Here is a 25282-nt window from a genome sequence, read left to right as displayed (position 1 = left end):
CATAGAACAGCTGCCCAAGAGAAGACGGCAATTCTACAGAAAGATGAGTGAGAATATACTTGCAAGGTTTACCTGAGGGCCTGAGTTTCAATTCTGTTAGACCTGACGTCTTTTCTCCAAGCTTGTGCCAAGTGCCATTTGTAGACCAGAGCCATTCCTCCACAGCGCAGCGATATTTGCCCTGATCGCTGTCTTCCACGTTCAGAATGTGTAGCTGAAACGAGTCTTGGGAAACTTTCTCGGCGTGGAATTTTTGTTTTCTCCATGTGGTCTGAAATTCATCCCCGTATTTTACTACATGGGTTCGGTCCATTTCCAGGATCCTCAGCCAGGTTGCATTAGTGGACGTGGCAGAGAAGTACCAAGTAACAGCCAACCGAAGGTTTCCAGTGGATTGGCACAGGATGTTACACTCTATGTCTGTGTTGGAGTTGATGGAGATCTCTTGGACTTGACTACTTGAATTCACTTTCAGCTTGCTCTCTAAATTCAAAGAATGGTACCATTACTTTTGTTACTTTGCTAGAAAATAGAACTTTAAAGTAGAAGGTACATTGGAGGTCAACTAGGGCCATACCTCCTACACCCATCAAATGTGTGAATTCCCTCTTCAGCAGCCCCACTAACTGCTCATTCAGCCTTTGAACAACTCACTAACTGACAAAGCACCCATTCCACCTTTGGACATGCTGCCACCAGAGGACTCTTTCTGATATCAAGTTGAATTTGACTTCTCCATAACTTCCATCCACTGGTCCTAATTCTACCCCTGCCCCGGAGGCGTGGGATAGGGAGTGTGGGGCAGGGAGGAAGTGTTATGCAGAAAAGCCAATCTCTTCCACATGAAAATGCTTCAGTATTAGATAACCAACAAGGACCTACTGTATAGCACAGGGAACTCTGCTCAACATTCTGTAATAACCTAAATGGGAAAAGAATAGACACGTACATGTATATGTATAACTGAATCACTTTGCTGTACACCTGAAACTGACACAACATTGTTTATCAACTATACTCCAGTATAAAAGAAAAGAAAAGAAAATGCTTCAATATTTTGGCACCGACATCTTCTCTTCTATAGCATTTCATAAATCAAATTGAGAGAAAGTGGTCCTATTAATGCTTTGTCCGTGTGTTCACTATCCAGATACTCCTAGATCCACAGTTTGCCTAAGTCTAATTGTATCTGCCGGCAAACATGGGTAAACAAGAGGAAGTTGTACGTGGGCTATTACAACTGTGCGTTTCTTTGCAGCCACTCGACTGTGGGAACATTGTACGGATATGGAGTCAACTATCCTTTAACCCAGAGCTTTCCTGCTTTGTCAGAAAGATGAACGGTAAAGCCTGGCTTCCAAACCTTATGCTTATCTTCTTGCTGACGTCACCAGTTCTACTTTTGTGGCTGCTTATTGATGCTCCCAGTAGGTCCCTTTACTATTCCTTCAACAAACATTTATTAAGCATGTACTATATTATGTGCCAGACTATTCCAGGCTCTGTGGATCCCTCCCCTCAGTCTCTGCTTAGAGGAAGAGACTAGTACAGGACAGAGGCTTAGAGATTATAGGATTGTGTCACCCAGGGGGGACAGAGGTATGCAGAAGTGGCTGTCAGAGCACACAGCAGGACTGTCTAACCCAAATATGGGAGTGAGGGGAGGCTTCCTGGAGGAGATATCTCTAAGCTACGTCTTAAGGGTTAATAGGAATTAATCTGATGGAGAAGGGGTTAAGGAATTCCATGCAAAAGAAGCAACTTGAACAAAGACTAAAAATGAGAGAGAGCATAGAGTATGTGAGGAACTTCCAGTAGTTCAGTGTGGCTGGAGCTCAAATTCAAGATGGAAAGTGGAAAGAGATGATGCAGGAAAGACATAAATGTATCAGATGGTAAAGGACCTTGCCATGTAATGGGAGTTTGGACATGAGGTAGACGTGGAGGAGTAGTGGATGACTCAGGTTTCTTGCTTGGATCACCGATGGATGGTGGGAACATGGAGAACAACATCAGAGGAGTAGCTTTGGAGGGATAATAATGGTGTATTTATGTTTTGACATATTGAGTGTAGACATGTCTTAGAGGCAATTGCATTGATGAGTCTGGAGATCAGAAGAGAAGTATTTCAAGATAATGAATTTGGGATTTGTCAGTATATAGCCTGAATCCCTGGGTAGGAATAAGCCCACTTTGGGACAGTGTACAGAATGAGAAGAGAGGAAGTTGAGGATGAAACCCAAAGGGATGAGTCAGTGAAGGAGGAGGATTCTGCAAAAGAGAATGAGAAGGAGCAGTCGGCGTGTTAGGAAGGAAACCAAGAAAATCTTGTGTCATAAGGTCAAGAAAAGAGAAGTTTTAATAAGAAAGGATTAAATCAACAATTTGAAATACATCAGAAAGGACAAGTAAATTAAGGCATGAGTTAATCAACAAGGAGATCATTGCTATTACCAAAAATATAGCTCAGTAGCTGAGATAATGACTGCTACCACGTTTGAACATCTGCTTGGTGTGTCAGGCACTGTACTAGGAATGTGCCACCATCTTTAAATTGCACATCAGCAATTTACATATGGGGGTCACTGGGCTTGGACAGATTAAGGTGCCTTGTCTAAAGTGATGCTTCTATCCAGTGCTTGTCAGGTCTAAATGACGTCAAAGCCTCTTGAACACTTTACCCTAAGAGAATGGAAGTCATGAAAGATACCAGCACAGCAGAATTTGCCAAGTTGTGTCTTACTTTTAATCTCTATCCTCTATTACCAACTGACAAGGTAAATTATTTTGACTGTAATCATAAATTCTCTAACTCTTGTATATTAACATATCAAAATGAATGGATAAATGTATTTAATGGGATTTACATTATCCATACCACCAGGGGACACATTCTAAACATTTAATGACTGATCAGGCATGGGTACTGACCAATCCGAAAGAATTCCTCACCACTGGATCTGGTCCTAGATGTCCCCTGCTGTGCCACGTGGTTCCCTTTAGTTGCTGAGTAGTGGGGACTTATGGGAAATGGGGAAGGGGCAACAGTTAGAATTCGTCAGTGTGGAAGTATTTCAATGTTTTAAAAACCAGTATGGCGGGACTTCTCTGGTGGCGCAGTGGTTAAGAATCCACCTGCCAATGCAGGGGACATAGGTTGGAGCCCTAGTCTGGGAAGATCCCACATGCCACAGAGCAACTAAGCCCGTGTGCCACAACTACTGAGCCCGCATGCCACAACTACTGAAGCCCGCGCGCCTAGAGCCTGTGCTCCGCAACAAGAGAAGCCACCGCAATGAGAAGCCTGCGCACCGCAATGAAGAGTAGCCCTAGCTCAACTCAACTATTGAAAGCCCGCCTTCAGGCACAAAGACTCAACACAGCCAAAGAAAAACAAAAACAAAAACCAGTATGGCCATTTTGTGCATATTGACTTAATGTTAACCTGGATATCCCTCTGTGTGTGTGTGTGTGTGTGTGTGTTTGTTTCTGGTTCCTTTTTTAAATTGAAGTATAGTTGATTTACAATGTTTCAGGTATACAGCAAAGTGATTCAGTTATACACATATATATTTTTATTCAGGTTCTTTTCCATTATAGGTTATTATAAGATATTGAATATAGTTCCCTCTGCTATACAGTAGGTCCTTATTGTTTATCTATTTTATATATACTGGTGAATATCTGTTAATACCAAACTCCTAATTTATCCCTCCCCCTCCCTTCCTGTATATCACTTACATATGGTGCTTACTTATAATACAAACTTGGGGAAAAGGTATTCTATGCTTTAATTCTATAACTTACCCTAAACGGGAGGAATGTTTAAAAATAAAGCAGGATTAATTTCAAGTAGTGTTTACCTGGTAAAGTGACAGTGATCCTCAATGGGTGAGAGATGGCAGAAGCCCTCACGGGGCCGTTTGCGTGTAGGGAACTTCTGTCATAAACTTCTACATTACACTGATAAACTCCTGCTTCTTCCTCGGTGGCATCATGGATTAGGAGTTGAGAACGAAATAAAGACTGTGAAACCTTTGTCTTCTTTTGGAACTGGGGTAGGAAGTTCCCCCATTCAATAGTGCCATTATGGGTGATTCGAAGAAGCAGATCAAAGGCTCGAGATCTAGCTGCCTGGAACTGCCATGTCACGGTGAGTAGAACCTTGAGGTCAGAGTAGAGAACACCCACTATGCAGGACAGGTCAAAGGTGTTGGTTAATTTCACTTGTGGTTGACGGCTCATCAGACTAACATGTAAACTTGACTCTGTGGGCAGAAACGTGAAACACAATTTCTAATACATTCAGCAAATCGAGGTACAAGTTGTCCTAGTCATTGCCTCCTCACATTGAACTATGTGTTCATACGCTGGGAGTATCAAATACGTGGGGGTAGAAACTGATTCACAGCACAGTCTGTCCTGAAGTCTGACTTCAATTTTCTAAAGTTGACCCTCTTCTAAAGAGTGTTCTCAGCAGAGACAACAAACAGGCAGTGTTTCTCCAGTCTGCTGCTTAGACAGCTGCCGCTGAGTGGGTGGGGTGCTCCCCGGCCCCACTGGCTGGCCTCCTTCCCTCATCCCCACTCCTTGGTGCACCATCACTCTTTTGCACGTGCTCCAAGAGACTCTGCAATCCCAGGGCTGCAGCTGTCAGAAGCCTGAAATGCATGAGGCTCCGCTCCACTTGGCATATCTCTTTTCTAAGTCTATTCCAATTCATACGATTTTGTTTTTAGCCTTGAATAACAATTTACAAGTTGCACTCTAACGATGATCTCTATAAAGATGAGTAAACTTCAGAGATCAGCTGACAGACATGGTAGCCAGAGACTCTGCTCTGTGTCCTGGGGTACACGTACCATAACTAGGGGATTCAGGGTGACACACAATCGAATTCCACAGCATTCCACTGCAGAAGGAAGATACTGAAGATGCGTAAGTTCAGAAAAGGATTTCCCTGACACTTACTCAGAGGTTTTACAGTGACTGACATCTGAGCCCAGCTCTGATCTCTGGTCTTGCTCTGGGGCATCTCAGACACCCTGCACTCATACATGCCGCTGTCTGTGATGGTGGTGGAGGTGATCTCCAGCTGGAAGGTGTCCCAGTCCGTCTTCTCCAGCCTTGTGTTGCTGTGCTTATCGAGTTGCCCGTAGAAGGCACCCAGCTGCATGGTGCCGTCCTGCCCCATTCCAGCCACAAACTCCGGCTCTGTCTCGTCTTGTGGGATGTGCCACCAGGTCACGGACAGGAGACTTTTAGCTCCACCTACCTTGCAGAGAAGGGTTAACGCCTCTCCTTCCCACACTGCTTGCTTCCTGTTCTTGGTAGACATGACCACATATCTTGCTGTGGATTACAGATTTTAAAAGAAAAAATTATTTCAAGTAAATGAAATTTTTTCTAAAAAACGGTGAAATCTCATTAATTAGGACTTGACAACTTTGTGACAAATCCGATCAGGTTGTTCACTCCTGCACCACCCCCAGAAAAAAAGATTTCATCAACACTTAAATAGTAGAAACAGCAGAAAGAATACCAGGAGAACTTATTTACACTTAAACCATTTATAATTTGCCCTAATTTTTAGTGATTTGTTCCTTAGGAACATCTAGTTGGGAAAACATCTGGTAATATTTTGTTAAATTAATTACAGTTGGTGTATGAGGCTGAAAGTAATGAAGCCGTGTTTAGTTTTTTAGAATTCAGACTTTCACAGTTCAAAATGACCTTTCTCTTCTTACTTACCTTCCCCTAATTGGTATATATTCTGAACAGTGAAGGAGTATTGTTAATTATATTTCTGTTCAAAATACTGCCATTAGAAAACAATTACTTGGGGGAAAATGTATGTATATATAAATATATATATATATACAATAAATATATATATACATTTCCCCCCAAGTATTTTTTTAAATATATATATTTACCCATACATATACATTTCTCTTTTTCAAATCATATATTCATTCATATATATTGTTGAAGCGAGATCCTTCCTATATCTGAACTATAGTGTAAAACAATAAATGTAAATCTGGCTTCCAGATGGGAAATTAAAGATGTGTAGAAACGCAGACATTCCTTCAACAGATACTTCCTGTGCAAGGCCTTGTCCTGGGTGCTTTGTGGGCAATGTAAAGATCCCTCAAGCTCATGCATCCTAGGCAGCCCAGCCTCATGCTTCAGGTCAAGGTCACTGGAGTCAGAATTATCCTGGGCAACATAGTGGACCTCTCTACGCCTCAATTTCCTTTCCTGTAAATATGGGGGTAATAATAACACCTCCCTTATGCATTGTGAGAGGACTAAACGAATGGTACATGCAAAGGGCTTACCCCGGCTGGCAAGGAGAAGTACCCAGCAAAGGTGAGCTATTAGCGTTAGTGCGTCATGATAGGCACTTTGTGAAAGCAGAGGAGTTCAAAGCCAGAAAAGGAAAACAAAATAGATTTTTTTTCAAATTTATTTTTTCTGGCCTTGTGGGATCTTAGTTCCCCGACCAGGGATCAAACCCAGGCCCTCGGCAGTGAGAGCATGGAGTCCTAACCACTGGACCACCAGGGAATTCCCAGGAAAACAAAATAAAACTGGCATTAGAAATTTAAATAGGATCTAAATGAATTTGCAAATTGATCTTGTCTGCTGAGGAAGGAGTTCAGTCTTTAAGCACTTTATGTATAAATGTATATGTTACAAAGGCAGAATGAAGGCTAATGTCCACAAATAGGTTAATATATCTATATCTATTTATCTATCTATTACATATATATAACTTGCTTCCAAATTTTGGGTATTAGAGGCTTAATTATACTTAATTTTTTTTTCAAGTTAAAAATAGACTCATGGGCTTCCCTGGTGGCGCAGTGGTTGAGAGTCTGTCTGCCGATGCAGGGGACACAGGTTCGTGCCCCGGTCTGGGAAGATCCCATATGCCATGGAGCAGCTGGGCCCGTGAGCCATGGCCACTGAGCTTGCGCTCTGCAACGGGAGAGGCCACAACAGTGAGAGGCCCACGTACCGCAAAAATAAAAAAAAAATAAAAAAAAAGACTCATAACTAAAGTTTAGAAATTAGAGGGGAAATTATTACTCATAATCTCACTACTCAAATATAACCATTATGATTAGCTTCAACCAGCTTCAGTTTTGTTTTGTTTTGTCTTTTTAACTGTGGTTTCCTTAGTTTACTGTGGTCGTTACTGCCTCTCGGTAAGAAGTAACACACTCACCACGCATGCGTAAGGTATACATGCATAGCAGTAGGGAGTACCCTCTTCTGTTTAAAACATTCACGGAGTGATAAAACTCTGCTCATACTTGAAGTAATGGTTTGAGTTTCAAAACCAAATGCTCAACAGGATCTTTAATAAATCTGTTAATAACCTTTTTTTATTCTACGTAAAAAGAAACAGGCTGGACTCCAGCCTGCACAAAGGATTATTTTTAGCTTGTGAAGACCAACTACTTGATAGGCTCGTGATCTGTGTGCCATGAAGCACACCTTTAGGTCTCTTTAGCACAAATTCCTATGTCCTGAGTTTATGAAAGATTTACAGATCTGCTCCAGCAGAGACAGATACACGAAGTTGAGATTTAGCTCTGTGTAAATATGTAAACACGCCTACATAGTTTTTTTCTGAATCCTAGCAAGTCAGAACAAATGTTTAGTGTCAAAATTACCACCAACACACTTCCTGGCTCGCCACTCTAGGCCAAAGCTGTGCGTCTTCACTCCCAGCAAAGGGGGTGATGGAGAAGAGGATGGAAGGGGAATGTTTCTATCTTTGGAGAGGCCTCCAGTGAGCAAGTACAACAAGGATATCTTCATTTTTAGTTTGTTTTTGATTTTGGTTTTTGCAAAACCAAAAATTTGGGGCAATTCATTTTTCTAGACTTTGAATTTAATACCCAGCCCAGAGGATCCTAATATTACTTGCGGATTTATCAGTTTTCTCTCCACACAAAAAGCACTGATAATTCAAACACGTTTAAGGTCAGCCAGCCTTCAGAAACTAAACAAGACCTGAGTGGCCTTCCAGGTACTCAGACCCATTGGGATAGGCATCTCACGACATCATAACAACATACAGGCAATAGAGTCTGCCCACTATCATTTACTTCTTCTTTTCTTACTCTGAGTCATGCTTTGGTGCAGAATTAAGACTTAGTATCAGTTTAAGATAATAGAGAATTGATGAAAGATGTCGCAGGAGTAGGAGGGGTAACGTGGGTGTTTATTTCCCAGGAAGGGGGCGAGTGTAAGCTCTTGCCTCTTAATCTACTCAAAACACACACACATACGCGCGCGCGCGCAACAAGGAGACAGAGGGCTTCATTAATACAGGTGTTCTCTGCTGAAAGAATACCCAATGGACAAAAATTAGAAATAACAGCAAATAGAATCAAAGAATCTAAGATGGCAAGAAGGTACTTAAGGACAGTCAGATTAGATGTCATTATCTTACAGTTGAAGAAGCTGAGATTTAGAGGTGAAGTACATAGTGTGTTCATGATCATGGCCCATTTAATGGCTCAGGAATAGGACTCAGGTCTTCAGCTGGTTTGGGTGCTTTCCTTTGCAGTACTCCACTCCACCTCAAAGTGATCTGATTGACACCTGACTTCAGAAGACCTCCCCTGTGTCCATGAAGGCATCCTGTACTCACAAAGGAGGGCATCTAAAAGCAGCCCAATCGTGTCTGGCCCCGACTTCACATACCTGCTGGCTTCCTCAGGTGCACGTAGCTGTCTGGTGACTGTTTTTTCTGGAGCACCTGCCAGGAGCCCATCTGAGCTCTTGTCACCTCCGCCACGGCACATCTGTAGGCACCTTCATCCCTTGGCCCCACAGAGAAGATCTTGAGAGAGAAAGACTTGGGGCTTAACTTTGAAACCTGGAGCTGTCCTTGACTTGCTCTTTCTTGATAGTTTTCCTTCAGACCCAGAACTCCACCAGCATCAATGTGGGCCATTTCAATATCATTGAAGAACCAAGTGCCATGAAGCTGTGGGTCCCGGCCACCGCCCATGACCAGGCAAACCAGTTCTAAGGGTTTTCCTTCAGGAACCGTGCTCTCAGCCGTGATGTTGACTTGAAAATCTCTCACTAGGAAACAAGAGCAAGGCAGATATATAGAGAGGCCACTGCATCTGTCCTTTCAATACCAGAGAGAGATGGTACCTCCTGTTAGGATAGTACAGGGATTGAATTTCATGTGGGAGATCAGTTCTGAGGAGAAGGTAAGCCAAAGAAATGCCTAGAATTAAAAAATGCCCTTGACTACTCTTTAAATCACCTAGAAAGAACAACATACATGATTTTCTGAATGCAATCCTATTAAGCAAGATGTATGCATAATGTGTAAAGTACACAGTAATGTATCTTTTTAAATAAAATATTTTATACTATGTTGAATCGATGTAAATTGTGATTTCTTGCTCTCATTTTTGGCTGAGCATATCCAGTGGAATTTTCCGAAGTTAAAAGCATATGTGATATATGGCAAGTCCACAGCTAAACATCACATTTAACAGTGAAAAGCTGAAAGCTTTTCCTCTAAGATCAAGAATAAGACAAGGATGACCACTCTCACCACTTCTATTCAACATAGTATTGGAAGTCCTAGCCAGAGCAGTTAGACAGAAAAAGAAATTAAAGGCATCCAAATTGGAAAAAAAGGAAGTAAAACTGTCACTGTTGGCAGATGACATGATCTTACATATAGAAACCAAAAAAAACTCCACCAAAAGATGTTAAAACTAATAAAGAATTTCAGTAAAATTGCAGGATACAAAATCAACATACAAAAAAAAAATCAGTTGCATCTCTATACCCTAACAATGAACGATCCAAAAAAGAAATTAAGAAAACAATCCCATTTACAATAGCATCAAAAGGAAGAAGATACTTAGGGATAAATTTAACCAAGGAGGTGAAAGACATGTACAATGAAAACTATAGAATACTGATGAAACTAACTGAAGATGAAACAAATAAATGGAAAGATATCCCATGTTCATGGGTCGGAAGAATTAATATTGTTAAAATGTCCATACCACCCGAAGCAATCTACAGATTCATTGCAATCCCTATCAAAATTCTAATGGCATTTTAAAATAGACAAAAAGAATTCTAAAATTCATATGGAACCACAAAAGACCCTGAAGAGCCAAAGAATTTTGAGCAAGAGCTGTAGGTATCACATGCCTGATTTCAAAATACATTACAAAGCTACAGTAATCAAAACAGTATGGTGCTGGTATAAAGCCATATAGACCAATGAAACAGAAAAGAGAACCCAAAAACAAATCCATGAATCTATGTCAATTAATCTCCAATAAGGGTGCCAAGAATACATAACAGGGAAAAGATAGTCTCTTCAAATAAATGGTGTTGAATAAACTGGATATCCACATGCAGAAGAATGAAGTTGGACCCCTATCTCGTGCCATATTAAAAAAATAAACTCAAAATGGATCAAAGATTTAAACATAAGACCTGAAACTGAAAAACTACTAGAAGAAAACAGAAGGGGGAATTCCCTGGCAGTCCAGTGGTTAAGACTCTGCACTTCCACTGCAGGGGGCACACGTTCAGTCTCTGGTCAGGGAACTAAGATCCCACATGCCACATGGCACAGCCAAAAAAAAAGAAAAAGAAAAAGAAAAGAAAATAGAAGGAAAACATTCTTGACATTATTTTGGGCAATGATTTTCTGGATATGACCCCACAAGCACAGGCAACAAAAGTAAAAATAGATTGTGGGATCGCATCAAACTAAAAAGATCCTGCACACAAAAGAAACAATCAACAGAGTGAAGAGACAATCTACAAAATGGGAGAAAATATTTGCACACCATGTATTTGAAAAAGGGTTACTAGCCAAAATGGATAAGAAACTCATACAAATTAATAGCAAACCAAAAAAAAAAAAAACCCCAAATAACTTAATATAAAGACGAGCAAAGGATCTGAAGGGACATTTCTCAAAGGAAGACATACAAGTGACCAAAAATATGGAAAACGATGCTCATCACTAATCATCAGGGAAATGCAAATTGAAGCCACAAGATATCACCTCACATCTGTTAGGATGGCAATTATCAAAAAGACAAAAGATATCAAGTGTTGGTGAGGATGGACAAGAAAAAGGAAACCTTGTACACTGTTAGTGTACAAGGAATGTCAATTGGTATGGCCATGATAGAAAACAGTATGGAGGTTCCTCAAAAACTAAAAGTAGAACTACCATATAACCCAGCAATCCCACTTCCACGTACATATCCAAAGGAAATGAAATCAGTATCTCAAAGAGATATCTGCACCCCTATGTTCATTATTCATAATAGCCAAGATATGAAAACAACCTAAGTGTCCATCAAGGGATAAATGTATGAAGAAAATGTGGTATATATACACAATGGAATATTATTCAGCCATGAAAAAAAGGAAAATCTTGCCATTTTCAAAAACATGGATCAACCTGGAGGACATTTTGCTATGTGAAATAAGCCAGACACAGAAAGACAAATATTGTGGAAACTAAAAATTGACAAAATGAATACATAGAAGTGGAGAGTAGAATGGTGGTTACCAGGGGTTGGGGGAGTGGCGACAATGGGGAGATATTGGTCAAAGGGTACAAAGTTTCAGTTATGCAGGATGAATAAGTTCTGGAGATCTAATGTACAGCATGGTGACTACAGTTAGTAATACTGTGTGGTATTACTTGAAATTTGCTAAGAAGGATCTTAAGAATTCTCACCACATACACAACACAACCACGTGAGGTGATGGGTATGTTAGTGAACTTCATTGTAGTCATTTCACAGTGCATACAGATATCAAAACATCATATTGCACACCTTAAACGTATACAACTTTTATTGATCTAAATAAATAAAATTTTAAAATAAAGAGTTTTACATTTTTAAAAATTGTTTTCAAAGGGAGGGGAAAGAAGCACATGTGATGTGTCTCCAAAGGACTCCCTGAGTATAATTTGGACACGTACCACCATCAGGACAATTTTTAATAGAATAGAATAACACTCCTAAAAAAAAAGAAAGAAAACTTCAATGATCCACTATTGGATCATTGCTTTTAGCAGGGATATATATGGTTATAGACCTCCTCCTACTGGACCAAAGTCCATGTGGAGAGACCAGGAATCAAAATGGAGGCTTCCTGCTTGCTTTGGCGAAAGTGTCAATGGCTCATGAAGAGTGACACCGTTCCAAGGAAACGGGGTAAGGCGGAAGGAGCAGTGACTAAGACAAGGCTTCACGTTGGAAATAGGCTACTCTGAGGCGCAGGTGTCTGTGGGGAGAGGGCCTTGGAGAGATACATCTGTCTTCCAACGCCAGCTCCAGCAGAGCGAGCTAAGGCAGAGCATTTAGCTGAGGCTCAGGGTCATGTTTCAAAAATGGGGACTTGACTAGTTGCCTCAGAGGGTGGTTGTTAGGACTAAATTCGATAATGTATTATAGATAAAGTGCTTACACAGAGCCTGGCAAGAATGGCAACAAAACTATTTCCATGCATGGCTGTGGAATCTACCTAACATTCAACAGATTTTATCCCATAGAAAACCTCCCGTGGACGGAGCCCCAAATCTGTCCTTCTTACTTATGCTTCCCAGATGACAAAAACAAAATTTACTCAAACTTTCTAATGATTTTTTTTTTTTTCGCGGTACGCGGGCCTCTCACTGTTGCGGCCTCTCCCGTTGCGGAGCACAGGCTCCGGACGCACAGGCTCAGCGGCCATGGCTCACGGGCCCAGCCGCTCCGCGGCATGTGGGATCTTCCCGGACCGGGGCACGAACCCGTGTCCCCTGCATCAGCAGACGGACTCTCAACCACTGAGCCACCGGGGAAGCCCTCTAATGATATTTTTGATCCAACAAAAGATTAGAAAAAAACAAAAAGAGAAAACTCCCTCGCGGTCCAGTGGTTAGGACTCCGCGCTTTCACTGCCGAGAGCGCGGATTCAATCCCTGGTCGGGGAACTAAGATCCCGTAAGCCACGTGGCACAGCCAAAAAAAAAAAAAAAAAAAAAAAAAGAAGAAAGACATCCAAATACCCACTACTAGCTGTTAATGAATTTCCCGAGAAGATAATTACCTGCTGGATGGACCCTCAGAGTTGTTTGATCTGTCTGCTTTTTCGTGATGGAAGTCCAGGTTTCATCTGGATCCTGAATCCATTCAGTTGCCTCACAGAACAGCTGACCCTGATCTGAGGGCCGAAGTCTCCCTATGGACAGCCTGAAGGTAGTGACCCCAAGCTTGTCGAGCCGCACGTCACCAGCTGCAAACCTCTCTGTATACAAGGGCCCAGGGAGCAGCATAAAATCTTTGGAGAGGGAAATAATCTTGCTGGCTTGGCTTCTTTCTCCATCTTGCATCAGGTACCAGGTGACAGAGAGGTGAGTATGTTGAGCTGTGGCTTTGGATGACTCACAGGTAAGTTCCAATGGCTCACCTTCCTCCTTACTGAGAGTCTGGGAAGTCATGGCAGCAGAGAGGGTATCTGGAATGACTGGATGCAAAGGAATGATTGTAATTGACTGAGTACCTGTCAGACTAGCCTCCTTAGATGAAGATGGCGCCCTGACCCAACATCTGTACAGTACATACTTTGAGTCGGTTTTCCACCAGCCATATGCTTTCCCTATTGCCAACAGGAACACTGGCATCTATATACATACAGACTAGGGAACTCGGCAAAGCTATTGGTTCACTGTTGTACTGACCCTGATTTTACATTTTTAGCATAGGCTGTAACCAATTTAGCTATTCAGACACAGAGGTTTTAAATGGGAGCTAGAAGACTATATTCTGATCCTATATTTGTCCCTATTTGACTCCATGAATTGGAGGAAGTTACCTCACTTCCTTGGGCCTTCACCTGCTCCTTTATCAAATAAAGTTCTGAAATAATCTGTTACAATTTATCATTCAGAGCCAAAATGCAACCCTTACCAAAGTTTCGAAAACCATCTTACTACCCTACCATTCTTTCCTTCCTCAAAGGAAATCACACAGCCTAAGTTTATGTGAAAGCAACACTTAGATTCAAAAATGAATGTTTATTGAGCATCTACTCAGAGCTAACCACTGTGCTAGAGAGTGAGGTAAATGTTCTCTTCTCATGGAGCTCAAGGTGAGGTCAGAGAGGGTCATGTAAGTAGCCAATTACCACATAAACTGGGTGAGTACTAATAACAGTAGTGTGAACAGAGCATCAAGAAAGAACAAAGATGGGAATACTGCCTGAGACAGAATGGGTTTCACAGAAGAGGTAATACCTAAACTGGGTTCAGAAGTATATGTAGGAGTTTGCTAGGCAAAGGGACAAAAGGGTAATTTCAAATAATACGACCCTTGCCCCATAGGTAACTATGTTAGAGAATGGTAGTTTGAGAGTAATTACTTCCAAGTTAATGACTTGCTTCCTATGGTATTATATTAATTATATATAAACATATATTAAATATATTAATACTGGCTCTTCTATCAAGTTAATATTCTGCCTCTGAGAAGAGACATGAGAACTCTCAAAGCTTTGTCTAATGCTGTGCTATTATCGACCTATGAATAGCTGTGGGCAAGGCCTAGGAAGACCACGTACTATCTAACTCTTCATGACAAAGTCGATTGGGAAAATGAATTAAGAGCTTTAGGGAATATGAGATACCTATTTGTGACAAACTCCAAAATATCCAGAGGGGTATGTGGGCTCTTTTGCCAAAACAAACAGCACAATATAAAGTCATGTCACGTTGCAAGGCATCGTGTTGATGGAGAGAATCTGGCTTCTCAGGGGCTGGCTAGAAGAGGAGGGCACACAGCTTACCAATTAGATTCGTCTTTGCACTGTAACTCCCATAGTATTTTCCATCAGTGTTGGGTGTGTGACACTCATACTCGCCGGAATCCTTCATCTGGAGCTTGGCGATGTGCAAAAAGACTGAGTTACCCTGGACCTTCTCCACGTAGATTTCCTTACTTTGCACCCGCCGTGCATACACTGCATAAGAGAAGGTGGCATCCTTGGTGCTAATGATCTGGATTTCTTGGGTCGGGGCTGTCGGCAGGTAAACAGACCACTGGAAATGCTGCTCAGAAGGTCCCCGGTAGCCAGTTACGTTGCAGCCGATGCTAATGGGGTAACCTTCAGCTCTGAACAGCGGTCCTTTCTGAACTGTTACTTCTCTCTGGGCAGTGCTGAGCTTAGCTTGCAAGTAGGAGAAAGAAAGGGGAATAAAAATAGATTAGTGCTCCAGTTCCCAATGTGCCACATTATGTAGCTCCCTGTATTACAATTCTAGAAAATGAGATCGCAGGTTATTAGCTATAATCAACTCAAATGTTCAATACCTTCTTCAGGATGAGGAGCAGTGGAATGGCTTGATGAGTTAATTTTTCTTTTTTTTTTTTTTTTTGCGGTACGCGGGCCTCTCCCGTTGCCGAGCACAGGCTCCGGACGCGCAGGTTCAGCGGCCATGGCTCGCGGGCCCAGCCGCTCCGCGGCACGTGGGATCTTCCCGGACCGGGGCACGAACCCGTGTCCCCTGCATTGGCAGGCGGACTCTCAACCACTGCGCCACCAGGGAAGCCCGAGTTAATTGTTCTTTTATAAGTTTAACTTCCATAGTAATCTCTAGTCTCTTAAAAAAAAAATGTTTAGCTTCATCAATGTAACATGACCACTTTCATAAAACATATCTGCTTATCTAAGTGCACCTGAAGTAAATACGATGTATAATAATTCACCTTTTACATTATTTTAGGGGAAAATTCCTCGATATACTTCCTCAAGCCTCCAATTCCTAGGTACCTGTCATCGAGCTTTTCTCACAGAAATGATTGCTGGAGAGGCAGAGTTTATGGCACTGCTACTGGTGCCATGCTTTTTCCTGCTGGTTGGTTGGAAATATCTGTAGCTCCCGGCCAGGTGTGATGCAAGACTAGCTAAAATTAGCATCTGAAGAAGCAGCAGCACTTCCTTTCTATACCGTGGAGGGTTTTTCATTTTGTAATTTTTTAAAGAGCCACTACAGCTTTGTTGAAAAGCTTCATACAAGATGACTGTCAAGTCCAACAGGATCTGGGATCAGATTTAGTTTAGTTGTTCTCTTACCCCAAGTTTTCAGTTGGGACCACTATGGAATGTTTCCTGTTGGGACAAATCTTAAGTATTAGGTTTAAAGGAGAAAATCTTATTCAATGGTAACATTTCCTTTGACATACACCTTTTCAAAATCAAGACTTCTTTAGAAATTAAAAGGTATGTATTTATTTATTATGTTAACATTAAAGCCCAGTTTATTTTGTGTAACAGAAAGAACAAAGAACAAATGACAGAGATGCCACAGGGTGAGCTAGATCTTTCACTCGGGGCCTAGGGCCCAGTGGAAAGACATCAGAAGGGTCCAACAGGGAGCAATTGCTGGTATTACAGAATTAACAGAATAGAGTTCATAAGTAGGCATGGAAGAAGTAGAGCATCTGCTGAATTTGTTGAATCCACAAGGACAAAGAGTAAAGGAGACCAGAGTGAAAAAAAAGTGAGAGAGGGGAAAATGACATTACAGAGACCATGAGTATAGGCTGAGTATTTTAGAATGAAGACAATTCTGATAGGAGGGGACCTGCAAAAACATAGGGAGAAAGGGTAAGAGATCACCTGATACAGTCAACTAAAAATTGCATATGGATACAATCAATGCAAAACTGGAAAACAAATATGCAATCAGTCAACCAATCACACAAATTTCCAGTAATCATTTAAAATATACTAATTTATTCATAAATCCCAGTTAATGTGATATATGTATGTTAGGCTCTTTTTGTAATAAGCATTTAGGAATAGAAGTTGGACCATAGGAGAAAAAAATTTTAATTTTTTTTCAAAACAGATGACTTTTTATTGAAGTATAGTTGATTTACAATATTGTGTTAGTTTCTGGTGTACAGCAAAGTGATTCAGTTACACACATATATATATTCTTTTTCAGATCCTTTTCTATTATAGGTTATTACAATATATTGAATATAGTTCCCCATGCCATACAGTAGTAAAATTTTAAAATATTATTTACCAAAAAATTGTACTACAAAGGCAATTTAAAACATTGTCAGCAATGCTAGCCAGGCTTAGAGACATACATCTTAGAGAAACGTGAGCACTGCACCAGGCTACACGTGAAAAAGTATCCATAGCAGCAGTGTTCATTACAGCCCCCAAACTAGAGACCATTCATATGTCCATCAACAGTAGAACAGGCAGACTGTGGTACATTCATAAAATGGAATCTTATACAGAAAGGAAAGTGAGTGAATTGCAACTGGTTGCAGAAACGTGGATCACTGTGTTTAATGAAAGATGCTGAACACTTTAGAATCTTTTTGACTATACTCTCCATAAAATTTAAAGAAAGGCAAGAAAACCACACTGTATTGTTTAGTGATGCAAACGTAATGGGTAAAACTATTAAAAAAAAAAGCTAGAAAGTAGGTACCACGAAAGTCAGCAAAGTGATTGTGTGTGTGTGTGTCTGGATGGGACATGTGGCAAGGTGGGTGGGTGCTTCTAGTGTCCTAGCAATGTTCTATTTCTTGACCTGCATAGTGATTACATGGCTTTTACTTTTTATGTATTAGTTAAATTGCACATTTATGTTTTATTAACTTTTCTTATATGTTATATTTCAAGATAAAAATGTTTTAAAAAATATGATTTCTGAGGTACCACTAAGATGTTTATGTCAGGACATGTTTCCACAATGTTATTTTTGGTGTCTAGGCAACACTTAACATTTTTTATGACTTTTCGGAGAGATGGTACCACATGTGAAACATTTTATTTTGAAAACTAGCACTTCATTTTCTACTGCTTCGCCTACTAATTCAATAAATATTTGTTCAATCACTTATAGTGTTTCTGATGCTTCAAGGACTAAGATATGAAGATGAGTTTGGGATAGTCTCTGACTTCTTGATTTTACAGTTTATTCAAGTAGGGTGGTAGTCATCTGTCCTGGAAAGAAATATGATAAAAGCGCTTTGAGGAATTTGAAGGAAGGAGACATTACATTTTGGGGGATGGAAATAGGTAAGGTGTATGGAAGATATAGTATTAAAAATGGACTTTGGAGAAGGTTATGACAAGTTAAGTGGAGAGACAGGGCCTTTTAGGTGAAGGAGATTTCATGAAAAGACTGTATAAGTAGTAATCAAAAGAATTGTTCAGGAAATAGAGAGTAATCAGTTGGATTAAGGGGAGAGTTACATGAAGATTAATAGAAAGAGGTAAGAGTGGGTAGGAATTTTGAGTCCAAAGCATGAAGGGCTTGACTATCATGTTTAAAAGTTTGGACTTGATTGATTAGGCAATGGGGAACCCACTGAAAGTATTTGAAAGGTCTTAGGAAAATTAACCTGAAGTGTGTAGGATGATGGAGTTAGAAGTAGACATCAGGTAATGATAGTAGCCCAGAAGAGGAGTGATAAAGGCAATAGAAATGGAAAGAAAGTGGCTATAATTTAAGAGCCACTGTGGAGATAAGATCTATACAGTTTTTCAGTGTCTTAGATGCTTGGAAGTAGAAGGGGTAGATGGAGGGATGGAAGGCAGGAGGAAATCAAAGATGATACCAGGTTTTGTAAGGGTGACTGGGAGTAATGGCACTGTTTACAGGAATAAGGATCTCAGGAAAAGGTACTGTTGTGTACCTTCGAAGGTGAAGGAGAAGATGGTGCATTTAATTTTGGAAATACTAAATTAGAGTACCATGGAAAAATCAGGAAGGAAATCCAGCAAACATTTGGAAATAATATTTAAATATGTCTATATCTGTAGCTATATCTATCTATCTATACTTTAAAATCTACTCAACCCTTTGAAAATATTTGTAATCCAGTCCTCTTAAGAACTCTGAGATGTTCCCATATTTAGCAATGTCAAAGTTGTAAATGGTACAGCCAGAACTGAACTTGGATTTACACATGTCAAATTCCTGGCTGTGTCCATTGTTTCCTCACTGCTTCCTGTAAATGCTTGTTAACTAGGGAGAGTTCTGGGCTGTAGATGCAGATTATGTCAGTTACATGTAAACACTGGGAAGCGTTCAGGAATGTAAGGAGAGGGCTGAAGAGAGATTATTAGAGGATCTCTCTCTTTAGGGGATAGGATGAGGAACAAAACCTACAGAAGGAAGAATCAGGGAGGGAAGAATCAGCTGGCAGGGCAGCAAGGACGCAGTAGCTTGAAAACCAAAGGAGCAAAACGGTCCAAGCAGAAAGAGCTTGTCAGCACTGGAATGCGGCTGAGAGGGTAAGGACTCTAAAGGCAGACGAAAGTCTTTGTAGTTTGATGATGAGGAGGTCAGTGGAAATCTTGGTAAAAGAGATTTCCAAAGAGCAGAAGCAGAGTATTTCAAGGGTAAGAAGCAACTGCAAGAAGCATAAACTACTTCAAGAAGCGTCATGGAGAAGGGAAAGAGATAGAATAGGGTGGCATTTAGAAAGAGTAGATGGACGTGGGCAGAGCAGTGAGGGAGGATAGACACGGGTACCTCTACATGTCTACGGGCAGAGGAGCTGTAGAGGGGAGACATGGATGAAGCCAGAGAGAGGATGATGAATGGCATAAGGTGCTAGTAGAGGCACGAGGTCAAGAACATGATTGGGAGGGTACTCAGAAAAGCGGAAGAAACAGTGTGAAGGTTTAACAGGTATTGTGGAGACAAAAAGGAATGACTGACAGAGGCCAATTCAAATGGCCATGCATGGGGAATCATACATACACTGAAGCATCTTATTATACATCTGTTTCCTGTGGGATGTTGTACATATCTCTCCTCCTAAAGAGTGAAATACCTCAGAGGACTGACCCGTTGCTTTCTCTTTTAATAGACAGAGGGTTAGGCACCTCTGCACAGCAGGTCAGATTCTTGTTGACTGATGGACACAGAGCTTGGCATTGACATACTGCATTGGAGTCCCATTTTTGTAACACAAAGAATTCCCTAATGGTGTGGACTTTTTCCAAAAACATTAATGGGATTGCCAAATTTTCTATTTCAGTATTATTTGAATGGAAGCTATTTGACCTATATAAAATGTGGCCAACACCTGGCCACTTTTGATACGCAAAAACAGCAACTTCCAATGCTTCCACCTTATACAAAACCTAGCTGGAGAACACCAAACACAACAAGCGACTTCTCTTTCTTTACCCATATAAAATCCCTTTTTGCTTGGAGGCTGAGAATGCTTCCATCCATAATTCAGTGGATTTTTTTTTTTTCGTGAATGCAGCCCCAGTAAGACAAACAGTAGCCCCTCCCCAGGACCCTCCCATGTTAATGACTTTTATCTGTAGGGCAGCTATTCAGGGTGAGGGGTGACAGACCAATCAGACAAGGCTAAGTCTAAGAGCTCATTTACCCATGACATTAACCTCATCTGGCCCCATATTCTAATAGGATTCATCAGTCTTTACATATTTATTTAAAAAATTAATTAGGACAAGGTATACATTTGCCAAACAATGCAATTGGTCAGTTGATCATCCATAATTTAATTAATTTCCTTCATTTTTCCCTCTGTATTTGTAATGACAGATAGCAGGCTTCCAAAATTGTTTTCAAGTTACTTCCTGATATATATGTTTTTCACATAAAAACTGTGGCTCTACACAAAAGTTGTGCTTAGGAAGAGTTTAAATTTAGAAGAAACAATTATATAACTCAGTTTAGGTAATGGTTTAAATGGGGTATGGAAAGGCTTGAAGCTTCCCCTTTTTGAACCTTGGTTATTACTCTCCTTTTCCCAGGCCTTTCATCTTACTCACTAGGGAAAAAAAAAAAAGACAAAGAGAGAATTTGCAGTGGTCTGACTTATTGCACAATGTAAGCCCAGTTTCCCCATACACAAGCCAAACACACGGTTCACAGACACAAAGCACAGACACTTGAGAATCACACTCAGACACCTGAACAGGACACCAGCCAACAGTCCCCAAAGGGCCCCACCAGTGAACCTGGTCATTAACGTCTGCCAAGCCAGTCTAGTGGGCACTGATTACCCAGCAACTGGTCCCAGTAACCTCCTGCAGGCCACCTCTCACCCCAGCAGGTCCCATATCTGATCTTTACCTTACACTACCCAATGTCTTTTGAGACATGAACCCCATTCAACTCAAGCCAAGGTTTATTAAGCACCCCGTTGAGCTGAATGCTGCACCCTTTTCATGTATTAGCCACAGCCTTGGTCACACTGATTCTAAGCTCTTTTAGTTCCCCTATTGTCCAAGTCCCTTCACTAACTCCATCCAGTCTCTTTAAAGCAGAAGTTTTAAACTTGGGTCCACATGGGGGATGAAAAGATTCATAAACTTGGGTGGGAAAAAAAACCCACATCTTTATTTTCACTAATCTTAATGGAAATTTAGCATTTTCTTCAGTCATGAAGGTAGACAATACATCATAGATATTTTCACATCACACCACATCTATTGCAGATATCTTGAAATATTGTTCATACTCATTACGACTCTGAAGTTTGGTGGTTCATAGACCACCTCCAGATCTTCTTATGTAATACATAAATAATGAAGCAAATAAATGACTACATCAAAATTTACTTGAAAGTATTTCAATAACCCTATTTCAATATGATTGATTTTCCCTATAATCGTATACATTTTAATTCACACATTTAAAAATTATTCGAAGTTGGGGTCTGTGGGCTTCACCAGATGCTAAGAGAACCCAGAGCACTAAAAAGTAGCTGCTACCTGCTCTGTATGCTCTGAGACTATTTCATTCCTTCCCCAGTTCATCTGTTCACGCATCTCCCCCCAAGCTTCCCCTTTCGCCATCCTGTTCAACCATGTACAAATGCCCCTGGGCCAGCTGAGGTCCTTCCACTTGCCCCTCAGCAGAGCCAAGTGAATCTTCCTGCCCCTTTCTCAGGCTCTTAGTAGTCATTTCCCACTTCATCTCACAGATGAAGTCCAGAACCTTCTTTTAGGTTAGCCTAAAACTCCTAAGTGCTTTCATGACACTTCCTTCCATCCGGCCACATCCCCAAGGCACATTTATCTAGACGAGTTCTAACATCAGGCATCACCTCTCAGTCTGAGGAGTTAAGCCTCTTCCTATCTCCAGGGATGAGTTAGCCCAAGAACTTAAGGTGGAGGCAGGGCCAGCAAAATCAGCAGCTCTGGCCACACACACAAATGTAAAAACCAGTGGGATCAGATTCATGGGACTCAACCTCACATTGCACCTCCTGGAACTCAAGGATGTCTAGGTAGCCAAGAACATCATCAAAAGTCAAAAATGATTGCCAGCACCAGAGATGTGTGGCATGGTTTTTCCTGTAGAGACCAAATTGTCCCATTTTATCATCCAACAGTCTCCATTTGACTAGCTCCTTGACAACAGTAACCTACAGAATGATGACACTTACTCAGAAAGAGAAAAAAAGATGCCACTCGTGGGAAGCGTGCCATTTGGACCAGCAGAGACCTTTCCTGGTGGTGTCACTGAAGTTGCTCAGACGCCGAGTGACAGATGTTGCGCTCTCACTACAAAGATAAAGAGGAAGCGATGGTGCGGTTTCCAGCCCACTGAGAAACAGAGACGGCTTACCAAGAGCAATACAGTTTGCTTTACATGGCTCTTTGCTAATCATTCACATTTACCTGCTTATGAAGTTATCTTCATGGGTAGGTAAACATAGATAAAAATAAGAAAAGATGAGCCTCCTCCTGGTTAAATACATATCATTAGGTAATGATAAGGGAATTTAAGTAAACAGAATAAATAATCAAGCAGCAATTTTCTCTTCTTAGCCCTTACCTCGCCTCCCATCATGGCAGAGGAAAGGACTGAGAAGGACGAGAGAAGTGCCCTTAGAAGACATGAACCTGGGGAGACATGCGGTGATGGTGATGATAACACACTCTAGGTGGGTGTGCCTGGGTCTGCACAGACTGTATTTTTAATAGTTGATCTTAGAACAGTGAATTAATCTTTTCTAACCCTCATCGACAAAAGGGAGATACTAACAGTATGTGCCCCATAAGATTGCTGTGAGAATTGAATGAACTAATTCACTGAAAGCACTTAGAACAACATCTAGTACATAGAAAGTGCTCAATGCATATCAGAGACATTTAAGGGAATCTTCATCTGCCCAGCATGGGCCTGGGCACAAAGGATGGTGGGGGAGTGACTTCGCAGACTAGGATTAAGTTAGCCTGGCCCCGAACCCAGGCCAACTTAATCCTGGTCTGCGAAGACAAGAACATACACGGGACGAGCTTACTGAGGACGTTAGTTCCCCAGGCCGAGCCTCCATTTAGATGGGTCAGTAACAGCCTAGTCTGCTTCAGGCCACAGTTACGGCAGATCCCTGTTCCATCCACCTTTCCAACAATTTTTTTTAATCTTCTGGGTGCTATTGTAAGTGCTGCACATACGAAGCCTTTGTTCTCAGGAAACTTCCGTTTACTCAGATAACCACAAGGTAATTTTGGAAGCACATCAGTGCGGCACCTAAAGGGAGTGGGGGGAAGTGAGTGGGTGGGAGGGAGGGTCAAGATTGGCTGGGCCACATGAGACAACCAGGGAGGAAGGGGGACCGAGGTGCAGTTGGGGAGAAACAGTCCAGCATGGATAATGACACACCAGCTGTGCCCTCCTTCTGGAGTAAAGTTTGAGGCTGGTGTGAAGGGAGAAGAAGGTGCATTCAGAAAAGGCCGGTTTTCTTTAGGTCCTTGGAGATCTGGTATGATTCTAATAGGCAGAGAAGAGAGAAGAAAGGACATTCCACTAGGGAGGAATGAAATGTATAAAGGTACCGAGGCAGGGATGTACAGGCTGTATTTAGGGAACAATTAAAGGGCAGTTTACCTAGAATGGCAATTTCAAACTACCTCTCCAGGCCGTTAACCATAATATCAGTGGGGCTTGAAGTACAAGAATTTTTTCACCATTGCAGTTGGAGAAGGCGTGGGTCACCCCCCAGGCACCAAAATTTACTGTATCGGTTAGTTATTGCTGTATAACAAATAGAAAACTTCGGTGGCATACAACAGTAAAGATTTTTTATTTTTGTTCACAAGCCTATGGGGTCAGCTGATGGGAGCTGGATGGTCTAGGATGGCCTTAGCTTGGATCCCTCTGACAGCCCTCGAAAAGGCTAGCCTGGGCACATTTTCACAGTGATGTCAGGGGTCCAAAAGGACTAGGGGAAACACATCAGTACTTTTTAAAGCTTCTACTTGCATCATGACTGCATGCCTTCTACAAGCATCCCTCAGATGAAAGCAAGACACATGGCCAAGTCCAAAAGCAAGAGATGGGTTAATGGACTCCATCTCTTTAGTGAAGGGAACAGCAAAGTGGCAAGGCAAAAGGAGAGGTAGAGAACGGGGGCCATCAATGCAATCAATCTGCTACGTGCACTGAAAAGAGAATTATTTTAGAAATAAGCATTGACCACAGAGACAATCATTGGCAATACTACAGAGGACGCTGTATTCCTGAAATACATACAACTAAGTAAATGCTATGCAAGTTCTCCTTCTTGGCTGTTGCCAAGTTTTTTTTTTCTTTCTATTTTAGTGGCTCCATTTCTGCCAGAATTTAACATTGACAGGGTGATGTCGCTTCTTTTCTGGAGGGGAAAAAAAGAAGCTTTCTGTTATCAAGGGGAAAAGAAAAAAAGAAGAAAGAAAAAAATAGACCCAGTGAGAGAGACAGTTATTCTATTACCTTGGGAACCACTGCAGTGCATTGCAATTTTATCGGTTGAAAGGAATGTAAAAATAGAGTTCCTGATTCAGATGGAGGGAGAAGGCCAGTGCTGGACAAAGCAACACGAGGATGTACTAAAGAAAAAAAATCCTTTCTGAAGTTCCTAGAAGATTAATGAAAAGTGATGTCTTTTTTTCAGGTTTGACATGCTCAAATATTAATTCCATAAAATTATAGAAATTGCAAGTATGGTGGATTCCTAAGCATTCAGGCCCAAGAAATAGTTAAACGGGTACCTTTTACATGTCAGGTTCTGTGCAAGGCATTTTCACATATGCACTGTTATAGAATAACTCACATCACTATGTGATAGGTATTACTAATACCATTTTACAGGTGAGAAAACTGAGGCTCAGAGGAATCAACTAACCTAGCCAAGACTGTATGGCTAGGAAATGGGTGCATTCTATGGCTGCCTTCTTACTTGTGGCTCAG

At 41.2% G+C, this 25282-nt stretch overlaps 1 protein-coding gene across 1 annotated transcript in view; it reads right to left on the bottom strand.

Annotated features, from left to right (window-relative positions):
* CD101 (CD101 molecule) overlaps positions 1 to 22536 on the bottom strand; it is a 33618-nt gene extending 11082 nt beyond the window's left edge. The window contains exons 1-7 of the mRNA XM_060007044.1: positions 22494 to 22536; positions 14869 to 15249; positions 13135 to 13551; positions 8728 to 9114; positions 4972 to 5352; positions 3864 to 4268; positions 73 to 483 (exon numbers count right to left, since the gene is read on the bottom strand). Of these exons, the coding sequence (XP_059863027.1) occupies positions 73 to 483; positions 3864 to 4268; positions 4972 to 5352; positions 8728 to 9114; positions 13135 to 13551; positions 14869 to 15249; positions 22494 to 22536 (2425 nt within the window). The remainder of the gene's footprint in view (positions 1 to 72; positions 484 to 3863; positions 4269 to 4971; positions 5353 to 8727; positions 9115 to 13134; positions 13552 to 14868; positions 15250 to 22493) is intronic.
* Positions 22537 to 25282: the final 2746 nt, after the last annotated feature.

Source organism: Delphinus delphis, chromosome 1, assembly GCF_949987515.2.
Source record: "Delphinus delphis chromosome 1, mDelDel1.2, whole genome shotgun sequence".
Classification (NCBI taxonomy): Eukaryota; Metazoa; Chordata; class Mammalia; order Artiodactyla; family Delphinidae; genus Delphinus; species Delphinus delphis.
This window is presented reverse-complemented; position numbering and strand designations above follow the sequence as displayed.